General features: G+C 39.9%; 1 protein-coding gene across 2 annotated transcripts in view; it reads right to left on the bottom strand.

Moving 5' to 3' along the window:
* The window catches only part of LOC124272268 (dachshund homolog 1-like), a 90,286-nt gene that overhangs the window by 34,685 nt on the left and 40,730 nt on the right, over positions 1-14,871 (bottom strand). Inside the window, exons 3-5 of one of the 2 annotated variants that reach the window (XM_046707433.1) lie at positions 8,733-8,925; positions 1,803-1,879; positions 865-993 (exon numbers count right to left, since the gene is read on the bottom strand). In XM_046707433.1, the coding sequence (XP_046563389.1) occupies positions 865-993; positions 1,803-1,879; positions 8,733-8,925 (399 nt within the window). Of the gene's footprint in view, positions 1-864; positions 994-1,802; positions 1,880-8,732; positions 8,944-14,871 lie in introns of both variants that reach the window. The other variant, XM_046707432.1, reaches the window with a different exon arrangement.

Raw genomic sequence — 14,871 nt, forward strand, 5'->3', positions numbered from 1 at the left:
TTGAATCGTGATGGAAGAAGAATATTTTTTCGTTTTAAAGAAAACAAATTGTTAGATTAGCTATGCATGACTATACTGAAGACACTATTGTGCCTTCTGTAAGGAGAAAGGTATCCGAATGTATGAACGCCCGAGAACCCATTCCTCTTGTAACACATTCTGTCTGCGTGTATTATAATACAAGCGATTAAAATGGAATACTTCGAACTATTAAATAATCAGTTTATAGGCCATTAAATTTTCAAATGGTTAAATATTACAACACGTCTCATTAGCTACCCAGTGTGTTTCTCGGGTTTGAAATGAAAACAAGTGTGTCCTTTTTTCCGAATGCTTCGACCTAGGGAACCATTTTCTAGAGCCTGTGACCCGCGAAGCATTAATCTTGTCACAGGACAAAGCCAAGCTACGAGTCTCGTGCAAGATGCTGGGTAGAAGGCGACCCCCCTTGGCTCCTCCCCCCTTACCATCTCACCTGGATGGGGACAATACCAATGGGGGAATCGCTGAGACGAGACAAGAAATATGAATTTTATGTCTGTGAACTAAAGAGAAACTCACAGGATTAAAACACACTTCGAAGGATTTTTGAGAGCATGTATGGTTAGCTTTTGTTGCGAGCCGGTTATGGCGATTTAGCATCAAGTGTTTCCGCCTTGCGATTTCATGATGTTCTTGAGAAACTGAGGACTTAGGAAACAGTAGTACCTGATTCCGATAATCAAAGATGTTGAGATCGTAATCTATGGAAGCACAAACGTAACTAACAAAGGTTCCCAGCCGCCATTGTACACAAGGTCATGTGACAGTGGATGCGCCCCCATGCGGTAAGAACACGAAACAGGGGCAGATAGCTCCACTTACCGTCGTCTCTATCATCCTCTGACATTTTGTCATCATCAGGGTCGTCATCATCATCATCACTTCTGAGAGGGCCGACTGATTTATAAGCGTCTTTCAAATGCCCGTTAACGTGGAGGTTGAGTGGTTTGTCTGAAACAAGGAACCAGATATTGCGGATCAAGAGTCGGAAGGTGAAGGCTAAACTGGCATTAAGTCCAAGAAACAAGTTATCTTTCTGAAATATACATGCGTACAAAATGAAAGAAAAAATCAAATGGATCCCACAACAAGCCTTGATTTCAGAGCTGAGGAAATCTGGACTCAAATAATTATCGTCTTTAGGTACTCCTTGGTCTGGGAGACACGTGAATACGGGATCTAATGCCAAATGTTTTAATACCAATAAATTCGACTTAATATCATATCGGAAAAATAAATTGGGATTATTTAAAAGGTGCAATATATTTTCATAGGCTTTCAATAGCGGCCAAACATAAATCGTAGGTTTGGTTTCATGAGAAAACTATTAAGTAGAGAGTCTGTATGAGAATTTAATGCAAGCTCTACGATGCACAAGAATGTTAAATGTTTTGACATTGGCAAATAAATCGTCGCTGATTCCTTCAGTGGTATGACTGGAAAAGTGCTTTAAAAGCGTCAGTTCTTATACAAACCACATGATATACTGATATCTTGAAACATAGTGAGTGAGGTTTTTACACCTTTTTCAGCAATACGACAGCAATATCACGGCGGGGGACACTTTAAATGTGTTTTCCACACTGTTCCCATGTGGGAAATCGAACTCGGACATTCAGAGTGACAGACGAGCGCTGGCACCTCTAGACTGGGCACTGTGTTATGGATATGGGACTTAAGAACACCTGTGGAGTCGAGAGTCAAAGAACTCGGAGCAGCCTTACTAATAGTGTCTAAAGAGTTATAATATGGTCACTTACTTGAATCGTTGTCCATCATCCGGGGATGAACCCGGTCTGTATCATAAGGGGATTTGCCAATGACGTCATCGCGACCTCTGGAAAAAATAGCACGTGAATGAGTATGGTTTTACGCCGCTTTTAGCAATATCCCAACAGTGTCACTGCGGGGGACATCAGAGTGAGTGAGTGAGTGAATGAGTGTGGTTTAAAGCCACGTTGATCAATATTCAAGCAATATCACTTCGTAGGACACCAGAAATGGCCATCACAGATTGTACCCATGCAGGGAATCGAACCCGGGCCTTCGGCGTGGCGAACGAACACTTTAACCACTACCAGAACTATAAATATCATGTCTGAACCAAGTCATTTTAAGTAAGTGAATAAGATGCATTCTCCATTTATATATACGGCGACAAACTCAAATACAGGACCGCAAGAACCATACTTTGAATGGAACAAAATTTTAGACGCTCACGGTGACCGCTTGAACCATTGGGCTATGGGCGACAACATGATATTCTCAGGGCGTGTTACCTATCGGAGACGATTTACCTCCCTTTTACACTCAGAGACGCTATGATTATGCGCTCTATTATTCCTTGTTCTCTTCCATCAAACTAAAACCATTGACCGTGGACACTATATTAGCTTTACTCTCAAGAACACCCAGATAGAGATTAGTCATAAATACGAAAGAATTTCCGATCAATAGATAAATAAATTTATTCATCCTCTTGATGGTATGATAAACCGACGTTATTTAAACATGCAAGTTAAACCCTAAGACGCATAACTCAAAGAAGAGCCCAGATCTCTGTTATTTTAGAAACTGTGACATCTTGGAGGAACAAAACGTGTCTCTATAAATATCCGTATCCTAGTATCTGCGTCCTTCATGGGTGCACTTCATGCTTTCTGTTGAAAAGACATACAATATGGCGGCCATGGCTTTCCGCGAAGCATGTTAGTTTAGCATTCAGATGAAGAAAATGTTGTGCTAATTTTACACAATACATCTTTCAATCTTTTTCATTGATGACAGCATTAAAGCTTTACCTAGTTCATTACCATGGGTTTTTGCGTATATATATAGAAATCTAGTTGATAACGCTTTGATTTTTCAATTTGAGGAGACTTTGAAGTCCCAGATACAAATATCTGACGCATATTGTGTTTTGCAATAAATATTTATCCAATTGAAAAACAACTTGTTTTTAGCTGCCGTGAATCATTTGATCAAGTCCAAACAAAGAAATCATCTTCTATGACGAATTATAGAACAGAAATAACGCTCAAGATATTTGAACTTCCTTCTCTGAGGAGATGATACATAGTTATCTCCCTTTGATAAATCTTTGGTATTTGAAAATTACATCTAAAAGCGGAAGCACGTTTATTCTGTTTCTAAAGCCTGTCTCTTCAATTAAGAGTATACCTGTTGGAGTACGCGAAACAGGTTTAGCGCACATGTCAATATTTTCTCTTTTGTTTCGTGCTTTCACAGCAATAGTGCAATTGAACGAACTTCAACAAAAGCAAGATGACTTGGCTCTAATCGTCGTTGATTTAATACGTGTGGGATTGAATCCGCATGTTGATGGCAATGCAGCAACGCCGTCTGACTATGAAGAGCCATCATCCCGCTGCCATTATCAAATGGAAACGGAAGCAAGGTCGAACCTAAGTATTGTGCTGAAATCTATTTGCAATACAAGTGAAAAGCACGCGTTGTAAGGCATACGAAACGATTTTCATATACGTCCTTAACGTTGTTGAAAACAACAGTCACGGAAAGCTGTTTCAAGCCAAACAATAAATTCATTTGAAGACAAAAAGCACTGTGTTGTTTTCATCAATCGATCCCAATAGCCGTAAAGAGATTGCGCTTAACGCGACACGACAATTACTTTCCAAAGAAAGGGCGTGGGGAGCATTTGTTTTTAACAATTGGAAACAAATTTCTTTGGATGCGTGAGCGAGCGTTAATCAGCTGCATGTTGTATTTTGAGAAAAACTCTCCGAAACATATGTGAGATGCATTGTCTTTTGTGAAAATTCTTTATTTTTGACTTCAAGTGAGTTCCTTTCTGCTTTCAACAAAAGTATAAAGAAAGCCAAATTGCGATAATATGTTCGGTGGGAGAAGTACCGTGAACGAGATGGTGTGTTGGGTTCTTAAGTCTCGAGGGCTTTCTCTCGAGGGCAACAGAAATACTGAACGGTTATTTTGTACAGAATGGATGACTATCCAGTCTTGTTAGCATCCATTACCAAGTTTCTGGTCGATGAGGGACTCTTATCTCGCATACAGGTATTTATTTAATCACAACTCCCATTAAACGACTTTATGTGGACTTAGTAAAATGTTTATTTTCAAAACCATTAAACCTATTTAACTTTTGGTTCATATTGAGACATCAATCATATATTTCTAAGCTACAGTTGGGATCAATGTGGATATTTCACATTATGCAACATCTTTTGTTGGATATTGGCATCTGAAACAAAATCTCATAAATATTAATATCGACCAGGAACTTTATACTTCACAGATATGGTTTTTATAAGGGTCTATAATAACATTAGCTCTTCTGCATCTGTTACAGTCGCTGTAGTTAATGATCAATTTTGTGTCAGATGTTCATGAAACATACGCCTAAAACTGGTCTGTTGCCTGTATAATGGAAGATGTTTAATGACTGTGTAAGTGAACTTGTCTTGTGACTCAATGAGTGAAGGTGGCTGTAAAACTGAATGTTTCTAGAGTTTGTGTGACTGTGGGTGCCCTTTGGCTGTGTGAATGAAGGTGTCCTTTGGCTGTGTAAACAATGGTATCATGTTGCTGTGTAAACGAAGGTGTCTTGTGGCTGTGTGAATGAAGGTGTCCTGTCGCTGTGTGAATGAAGGTGTCCTGTCGCTGTGTGAATGAAGGTGTCCTGTCGCTGTGTGAATGAAGGTGTTCTGTCGCTGTGTGAATGAAGGTGTCCTGTCGCTGTGTGAATGAAGGTGTCCTGTCGCTGTGTGAATGAAGGTGTCCTGTCGCTGTGTGAATGAAGGTGTTCTGTCGCTGTGTGAATGAAGGTGTTCTGTCGCTGTGTGAATGAAGGTGTCCTGTCGCTGTGTGAATGAAGGTGTCCTGTCGCTGTGTGAATGAACGTGACCTGTGGATGTGTAAACGAAGGTGTCCAGTGGATGTGTAAGTAAGGGAGTTCAATGACCATTAGAAGAAAAGGTGTCTTGCTGTGTCCTTAGGTTATGTAAGTAACATACAAGCAGTTTGTCTCATCAGACTAATATATCCTCGTTCCTGCCCTAACGACCACATCAGACTAATATATCCTCGTTCCTGCACTAACGACATCAGACAAATATATCCTCGTTCCTGCACTAACGACCATATAAAACAAATATATCCACGTTCTTGCACTAACGACAACACCAGACAAATGTATCCACGTTCTTGCATTTAACGATCATAAAGACAAATATATCCACGTTCTTGCAATAACGACAACACCAGACAAATGTATCCACGTTCTTGCACTAACGACCATATAAGACAAATATATCCACGTTCTTGCACTAACGACAACACCACAAACATGTTCTTGCATGTATCCACGTTCTTGCACTTAACGACCATATAAGACAAATATATCCACGTTCTTGCACTAACGACAACACCAGACAAATGTATCCACGTTCTTGCACTAACGACCATATAAGACAAATATATCCACGTTCTTGCACTAACGACAACACCAAACAAATGTATCCACGTTCTTGCACTAACGACATAGGACAAATACATGTACTCCTAGGGGGCGGTGGGGTAGCCCAGTGGTTAAAGCGTTCGCTCCTCACGCCCGGGTTCGATTCCCCACATGGGTACAATGTGTGAAGCCCATTTCTGGTGTCCCCCGCCGTGATATTGCTGGAATATTGCTAAAAATGGCGTAAAACCATACTCAGTCAGTCAGTACTCCTAGATTCTTGGATTAACAAACACAACAATGAAGAAGAACAATCTTTCCATGAAAAAGTATTGTACCTATCGCTGAAATGGTCAGATGCGATAGATATATTTGGCCTGGCACTGACCACTATACACACATGATCCTTGCACAAACAAACAACAAACAAACAAACCATTCAAAATAACAAATATCTATAAGCACTGGACTAACCGTTGATAGGGAGAAGTTTTGTATCAGTTTCAAATGCTAAAGATATAACAGCTTTCTACAGTGTGTTTACAATGCTAGATATCAAAGCCTAGTAAAAGTCTGTTTACAGTGCCAGATATCTAAGCCCTGTACTAACCGTTCGAAATGCTAGAGATATACATGTATAAGCCTTGTACTAACCGCTCTAACTACAAGATATCTATCCGGCTCCTAATGGAAACGACGTCGGTGCTCGAACCAAAGTGAAGCCATTCGCGAGGGGTACACACGAAACGATTGTACTTGAGGGACCTTGGGTTCACCGAGTGCTCGCTATATCCCCCTGTATCCCGCTCCACAGATCCCCTTACTCGGCCGAGGTGCTAACAAAATTACTTTTCCACTTGCCCAACAATTTCTTGTTTTAATGGCAATATACACACCATCTGTGAGCGTACTGCAGATAAACTGACGGAGAGAGTGGGACATATGTTCCCCCGGCTCGCCAAACTCTACAACAATCTGTTATTAATTACAGAATTGTGAGAAGGCAATAGTTTCAAGACAGCGCACATAGCCGACACCATCGTCAGGGTTTTCATACAAACCAAAGTTTTGTTTGCGGAAATCTCGCAATGACCGACATGGCCAGCTTCTTTGTGAGTTCTGTTCACTTTTTGATATATAATCCGGGATCAAAGAAACAAATGATTTGTCATGAAATCGTCAGCAATAATTTTCTTACCACAAATTGGGTTTTTCTCATTATTTTGTCATTTTCTATCAGAAATAGGTTTCTAAACACTTTCACGTGTTTGATAGATTTTCAAGACGGAGGCACCAGCTGCCGGGAACGGATTCTTGCTGCTTCGTAACCAAAATATCATAATTAATTATTTCACTCTGCACATTAAGACGTTTTAGTAAATTAATATACTACAAATATGATATGCATGGACTCAATCTGCATATTATATTGTGCATCAAACATGAGCTTGACAAATATGTTGGCCGCATGTGCTTCATGTTCTATAAGAATCATCAGGGAACTTCCAGGTGTAACATATCACTTGAAAGGTTGAATATATTTACTTTTTGCTTTGGGCCGGGGCCAACCTAATGTTCACGGTTTATTCATTAGGAGAATGAGCAATGGACAACACTCTCTATATCAGACGGATGAGGAACCGTCAGATATACCTTCTCGTTTTTGGCATTCCATAATTTGGGGTTTTTAAACATTGGAGTAAGACAAGGTGGATCATTATACCAAGAGCTATTAATGTAAAACAGAGAATTTATTAATAGTATGTAATCCTAAGTATGTTTAGTCTATATCTTATTTAGTATCCTCACACATTCACTGATTTGTGTATTTATTTATTCGCTTTGTTATTCTCACACTCGTTCTGTTTCAGTACATTTTCTGCTAAAATGATGAGAATTTGGTCATCCATACCTCAACAGTACTTACAGCTCCATTCATCCGATTCTTTTTTTGTCGTAGTTTTAGGAATGTTTGGGGGTTAAAACCATTTGAATGAAACAATCATTAATGTTCTGTAATTGAATGTAACATGATACCCTCGGAAAATGTTCTATTTATCCCCGCTGCATAAATTAAATTCGTAATTTCTGTTTTCAACATTTTGAACTTAACATCTCTTTACAAACCTCATAAAGTTAATATTTATAACCTCGTAGAAGTTGATAAATTATTTAAAGTTAAGGCACATCTTTCTGTACGGTTTATGACAAGTATAGATTTCACAGAGATTAGGAATTCCCATTATAAATCCAAAAGTATTGAAGAAAAAACACATTAAGATATTTATCTCTGAGCTACAAAGTACAGCGCACTTCTATTCACAGAGTTCTAGGGGCGTAATACAGGGTTATTTACATCGTGGCGCGAGATAGAGATTACATATGCACTGCCTCAATTTACATGACAATAGTAACATATTTCAACTCATAATCCTAATGCTTATTGTAATATCTTACATTTGTGCTAAATGCAATTACCACGCTTGTCTATTTTGATAACGCACGAGATAATCGTTTTGCCTACGTTTCAGGTAGAGAGTAAATGAGTATTGGAGGACTTTGAAAAACTAATTCTGTGTCGCTTCATTACATGGAGTGTTTTTCCAGTACTGCCAGAGCGATCATACACTAACCGTGTTATTTTCTGGTTACATTCTACATTCCAACATACCTTGATACATGCGAAAAACTTATAATGGACGTGCAATGATTAATGCAGATAACAAATACTTTGCAGAAATGTCTTTTCTAAAGAATAAAACATAATATAACTAGTTTGATGGGAATATGTGAATTGAGTCTTTCTATCAACACAATCGCATGTCATCCATTTCACATTGAATCAGCATTTATTCGTGAGTGATAAAATACGAAATAAAGACGTTTATTTTCTAAAGATTAATGATGTGATATGATGCACATTAATGCAAACCTAAAACTCACACAGAAATGCATATACACTGTGATGACCTTTCTACAAGTCTCATTCCTTGAATGACGGTTTTCTCTATTACCTTTTCCTTATTGCATATGTGTTTTCATGTTGCCTCTGACGCCCATTAGAAGCTGCTTGTTTGAATAACTGAGACTGGTTATTATCTGGCATTGACGTTCTATATTTACAATAAACCCACATGGACATAATCTGTTCACAGATTTATAACATAATTCTTATTCAGAAAACAACATATTAACGCACACGCATTGCGTGGACACTTACGGAAAGACGTACCTGGGTGACATTAGATCCGACTCTGAGCTTGACCTGTCCTTGATGATTGACCCGTCAGGTCTGAGGCCGAGGTGCTGAGCCATTGCCATGGAGACTGGTGGGGACATCATGGGGTGAGTGAGGGGCATGAAAGGAAGGGGCCCCATAGCATACGGGTGGTGTGGGAAGCCATTGAGTAGGGACTTCCGGTCTCCTGGAAAATACGAAAGACCTATATCGATTTATTGATTAGAAATCAAAAGGTTGGCAAGCATATAAAACAAGAAAACATCATCATTTATTTGTTATAATATTTTCATTGCATTTGAAAATGGCTGTATCTTACTGAATTGAATTAAATGTTTTTGTTAATATTACGTATTCTAATGAATGATGCCAGTATATGTATCGATTGCAATAATCGATTATTATCTCTTAGAGATAGATGCCAACTGATGCAGTGTTATATATGTGTAACGGGTTGTCATATTGGACGTGTATACATAACCACATAAGGGTACAGGAGAACCATCATGATGGTGAACAGAGACTCGAACCAGTCTACGTAGGAACATAACACCGTGATTGCTGACGACCAGTCATGATATTGTTCACTCGCTTGGAGGAATGATGGTAAATATTTGCTAAATCGTGGTCATCTAATTAAAACTGGAGTAGGAAACATTGTCGGTTTAGCAGAACCAGCTTCAGTCGAGACAATTCAGCCTTAAAATGCAATTGTTCAATGTTGTTTTTCGGGCAGTCGTGTGGAATGCGATATTAGTGATGGAGGTCTTCTGATGTAAAGACAAATATGATATTTCCAAACACGTCTCTATAATCAAAAAGAAAGAAAAGAAGAAGTCATGCAAAGGCCGTGTTTCAAATGAGATGCGTTTGACAAATCATTGAATTTTTAAAAGACACAGCAATTAATTATTCCAAATTAACCCCCACTTAAGCCTGTAGTTTTATGTTGTTCCTGTCAAATGACTTAATGATCGACGGCCCCATTTGTCACTATGGCAGCGCAAACTTCCGGGGGCTGACCGATGCCGGAATTCGGTTCAATATCCCTTCCGACATTTGTATTTAACCCAGTATGCCGCATCCAATATGGCGGTCACCATGTGCTCAGGCGGAAGTGCGGACGACAGGGGTTTACGTTCTACACCTGCCATACAAAGATAATATGATCTTATAGTAACTGATACCTTTATCAATTTCCAATAAGCATGAGTAATATGGCTTTATGGAAACAGAGGATTTCACACGGAGCCTCATTGCAATCCTGCAACTAAAACGAACTGACATATTCTATTCAAATTCAAGAACTGTCATTAATAGGGGAAAGGGGATGGAAAAGAATGATTTTGGGTGGGTCTAGGGTGTCATGTAAAATGATACATCGAAATAAACGGATTGCCAACAATTATCACAGCTGTATAGACAGGATATGAAAAAATGAGTTCTATATATTTAAAACATAAATATTTATATTTTTATTATAGGTACTGGGTCAAGAAAATAATATATAATGTATTGGATTTGCATGTTGGAGATGGGGATGGGTTGGGGAGACATGATAGCAAGACAAATGGCAATAACTGGCTGGTCCCTTACTTCATTTAAAAGTACTTCCTGTGACTCTTATCCTTTACATAATTCAATACCTCATAAAAGTTCACTTTTTTCAAAGTTTAAACAATTACGTCGATTCCCTAACAAAGTAACTCGGATGCAGTAATGCCCATTATCTTACTCAATGTTATTGTTATCTCTGAGCCTCCGCGTGTAATCTGATCAATACTATTTTGAGCCAAACATCCTCAATTCTAAATATGCCTTTATCTGATTAAATGCTTATAATTCTGTATCACTTCAAAATTTAAATGTTTCCGTTTCAGATCGTTAATCCTTTTTTCGAATAACCCTTTGGCCAACACGATTAATAGAGAACATGGTTGAACAGGAAGTGAATTAAATGGCGACATCTGTACATGGGTGTTTACAAAACTTACATCCGAGTGGACGAAAGTTATTTCAAGCTGTCATTTATAATGACAACAAATAGGCATTTAATGATTCTAAGAAAGCGTATTTATTTCAGCCTCGTGGTAGCAGCCGTGATAAAACAGAATATATAGTCTCTATTGGGAAACCGGTAATATTCAACATCTTTGTTATCTTAGATGAAACGGGTCAGGTAATCCAAATATTAAATCAGAATCGGAGACCACGTGTCCCGAATTAAATATAAACAAAAGCATGGCAAGCAAACAATTCTAACGTCTTTAGATTTCTACATCAAAGATATATATTTGTTATGGAAATACTACCTCTGTCGGATCGTTATAAACTAAACACAGTCTTTCTTTACGTTACATGTAACAACACAAACTGACTAGCAATAATATTTTTATTGTCAAGTCATCCAAATGTTGCGCTTACGGTGGACGGGAAATGGCTATACTGTTAATCAACGCCTTGGTTATGAGAGGAGGCAACGATGATGTCATGCCGTTAAGGTCGCGTGATCTCGCCGGCAGCGGCAGAGACAATGTGAAATATCTTACGTCACTGTCGTGAATTATAAATGACGTGTAATTAATTCAATGTCAACCTAAATCACAAAAAAATATGTGTATGTTTGTAAGAAAATATGGTTCCTAATGTTTGTAAGAACATCTGGTTTATTATTGTTTTTCAGACAGTATTCTGACAAAGGGATCCGTTATGTACCAAAAGAAGGAAAATTCATTGTTTCTATTCGCAGTTCATAGTTATGGTTTTTGTACAGGATCGATGGGGTACCCTTGTGGGTAAAGCGCTCGCTCGTCACGCCGAAGACCCGGGTTCGATTCCCCACATGGGTACAGTGTGTGGAGCCCATTTCTGGTGTCCAACGTGGTGATATTGCTGGGAATATTGCTAAAAGCGGCGTAAAACTAAACTCAATCGCTCACATGAGTAAAATCCGTGAAACCCATTTCTGGTATTCCCAACCGTTATTTTACTGAATTACTATTTCAAAGCGGCGTAAAACTGTACTTATCCACTGAAGACCATTATGTAAATCAGTCGATATGATTTCAGATTTAACCGAATTTCGTTTACATGTTACATTTACTTCACGGTATCCGAGTTCGTTTCGTTAGCTATTCTACCTTAAATATACTTGTACCTTAAGGAAATCAATAGATTGATTCTTCAGAGCTTTTAGTTCCTGTCAACGACATGTGCTTTTAATTGTTACACTGATACCTAATTTTGCATAGATATATACCCTTCCAACAATAGAACTACTATTTTTATCAGCTCAGAATTGTATACCGTTTTGTTTCAGTTTGAAACGGAGAGATCCATACTTTGCAAGTTTATTTAAAGCTCCACGGCAGTATGGAACTATAGAAAGGCACACGAGGCGAACCCTCTGACTTTGTCTATTCTCTTCACAGCGTCTAAATAACGAAACCATGAAGGCAGATCAAACAATCTGTCTGTATTTTCTTTAACAATATTCCCTCGGTGTGCGTTTCATTCTCTCGGATACCTTGGATTCACCTGTGCTGCTTAAAGAAAACTCGAGTATGCTCTGAGGCTAAGGGAGCGGAATACAGGTAGCAGGATATTGATTAAAAGCGCCGACCTTCGGGTGATGGTCCACCGCAGTAGACACTGGTAATTCTGTATAAAGGCTTATGATCTCAGCTGCGCTAGATGGCTATACTAGAAGACTATTGGCGTTTTGATTTGTCTCCTGGCATCTGCTTCATATGGGACACCTTGGCAGGATTACGTGGCAAGGATGAAACACTGGAGCCGTTCTCCATTCTAAGTCCTACAAATTCACGGACATATGCAACCATACCGATCTTCCTGTCAAGCTTATTGAGTTTTAGCCGATAGAAGAGCACTTTGGACTGTCTTAAAGATAGCCTTTGTTTGGGTTTACGGGGCTTTTGTGCTTCAGCAAAATTACTCGACGTCAAGAGTTGAATTGATCAGAAATAGAAAACTACATTTCCTCTCTGTCAAGGCAGCAAAACCAACATGTAAAGAAAGAGAAGCCGTATGAGCTGGTGATACGCCATTATGGTCTTCCTGTCGTGGCGCTGACAATGTTTTCCACACGACAAGAGAAATAGATGTGGAACAATAACGTCATATTTGGTTTCATTCCTATTTGTCTGCGCTCAAACTCAGAAGAGAACTCTTAACGGACAATGGCTTACCGGTCCATCACGGGTTGTGTCCGTCTATTCAGTTGCAATACGCAGCTAGGATAGCAAACACTTCATGGTAGAACATGAATTTTTACTTGATCATAGAGTAAGGGAAAGAAAGCAAATTGCTCTGAGATTCCCTAGGAATCGCTACGGTAATCGTAGAGTTTCCTTCCCCGAGGCCTGAGTAATCAGCAATATTAAACGCAGGGTGGGTAATTCAACACAACAGAAGTTCAGAGGTACAAGTGGGATACAGATATGGGTTCAATGCAGTACACGCCAAACAAGTAATTAGTCAATAAAGCGGATGAACGTTGCTTCGGAGGAGTCTTCGGACAAATAGTATCTTCTGCAGTATAGGCAGGTATTATCGATTGGAGAACAGAGGGAGAAGCTGTCGAACGGTTGAGGGGTTCACATGTGTGATTGGAGTTGATGGTGATGTGATGGCTGCTGCTGCTGATAATAGGGGGGAGGGGGATGGTGGGAAAGGTGCGTGAGGGAGTTTAGTTTTAAGCCGCTTTTAACAGTATTCCAGCAATATAACGATGGGGGGAACAACAAATAGGCTTCACACATTGCACCTATGAGGGAATCGAACTGGGGTTTTTGGCGTGACGAGCGAATGCTTTAACCACTAGGCAACCCCTGCACCTGTTTGGACAGGGGTGAGTGTACAATATGGAAGGTATTAAAGAATAGGCTCAAGTTAGGGTGACAAGTTAAGATCGTGCGTAGTTCATATCCCAGGAGCGTCGGTCGTTGTTCATGCTTCATTGGAACTCAAACTGCTGACGTATTGCTGACTGTAGCGTAAAAGAATACTAACTCACTCACTCACTTCTATTGACTTTGCTAGATTGGAGGAGAAGGGCCGTGGACAGGGAGATATGTTTAAGGCCGCAGTGTGAACAAGTCAAGGTGGGTGAGTGAGATTTGCGATTCGATCCCGGCTCACGTTGCCAGTCTCAAAGTCTACCCAGCCCTCCCTGCAAAGCTTAAGCCCCTAATGGAGCAAGTCAAGATTTCCCCAGGTTCGGAATCTTCAATCTCAATGGGGTTCCTTTTCAATTCAAATGGGATTATTTGTTACTATCAATATTACATATATTCAGAGACTAAACGTTAGTCTACGGGGCCAGCTGAGCATGCAATATTACGACATATTTCTTGGCTAAAGTAAGGATATAGCTTTGGGGCGATTTAATGATTGCCAGATGGCGCGAGTCAGCTGGGCAGGAGAGTGGGCGTGGGTAGAGATCCGGGCGGGGTTGAAGGAGGTCATAATGGACAATGTCGAGAATCATGTCGCTACTAGTAAGGTCGAGTTACCCTTGCTGAATGTCGACAATCATGTCGCTGCTAGTAAGGTCGAGTTACCCTTGCTGAATGAATGAGTGACATTTTACGTCGCATCGGTAACAGAATTGACTGTCCACGAGCTGGTTACTGGAACGATCTGGAGAAGGCTGATATTGGTTTGCTGGTTACTGGAACGATCTGGAGAAGGCTGATATTGGTTTGCTGGTTACTGGAACGATATTGAGAAGGCTGATATTGGTTTGCTGGTTACTGGAACGATCTGGAGAAGGCTGATATTGGTTTGAGGCCATTTTTGGTGTGGGGGTCTGACACTGAGCAGCACAGATACACACTTACCATAGCGTTAAAAAGGAAGAATACGGTGGACAGCGTTAGGTGGTAGAACACTACTTAGATCTTGGACGTAGAATATATGACGTGCAGAAATAGTAGTCACGAATGCACGCGTAAGCAGAGGCGAGGTCGAATGTCGGTGACGTTCAAGATTGTTGCACTTTTATAACGACGTGTTGCACGTATGTGCGGGCGTTCGTGCGTAATTGTATGGGCGCACGCGATGTCTGTGCGATGTGTGTGCGTGTGCGTGTGCGAACTAATGCCGAGGCAAT

The sequence above is a fragment of the Haliotis rubra genome, unplaced genomic scaffold (genome assembly GCF_003918875.1).
Source record: "Haliotis rubra isolate DU_JTF1 unplaced genomic scaffold, ASM391887v1 Scf168, whole genome shotgun sequence".
In the NCBI taxonomy this organism is placed as follows: Eukaryota; Metazoa; Mollusca; class Gastropoda; order Lepetellida; family Haliotidae; genus Haliotis; species Haliotis rubra.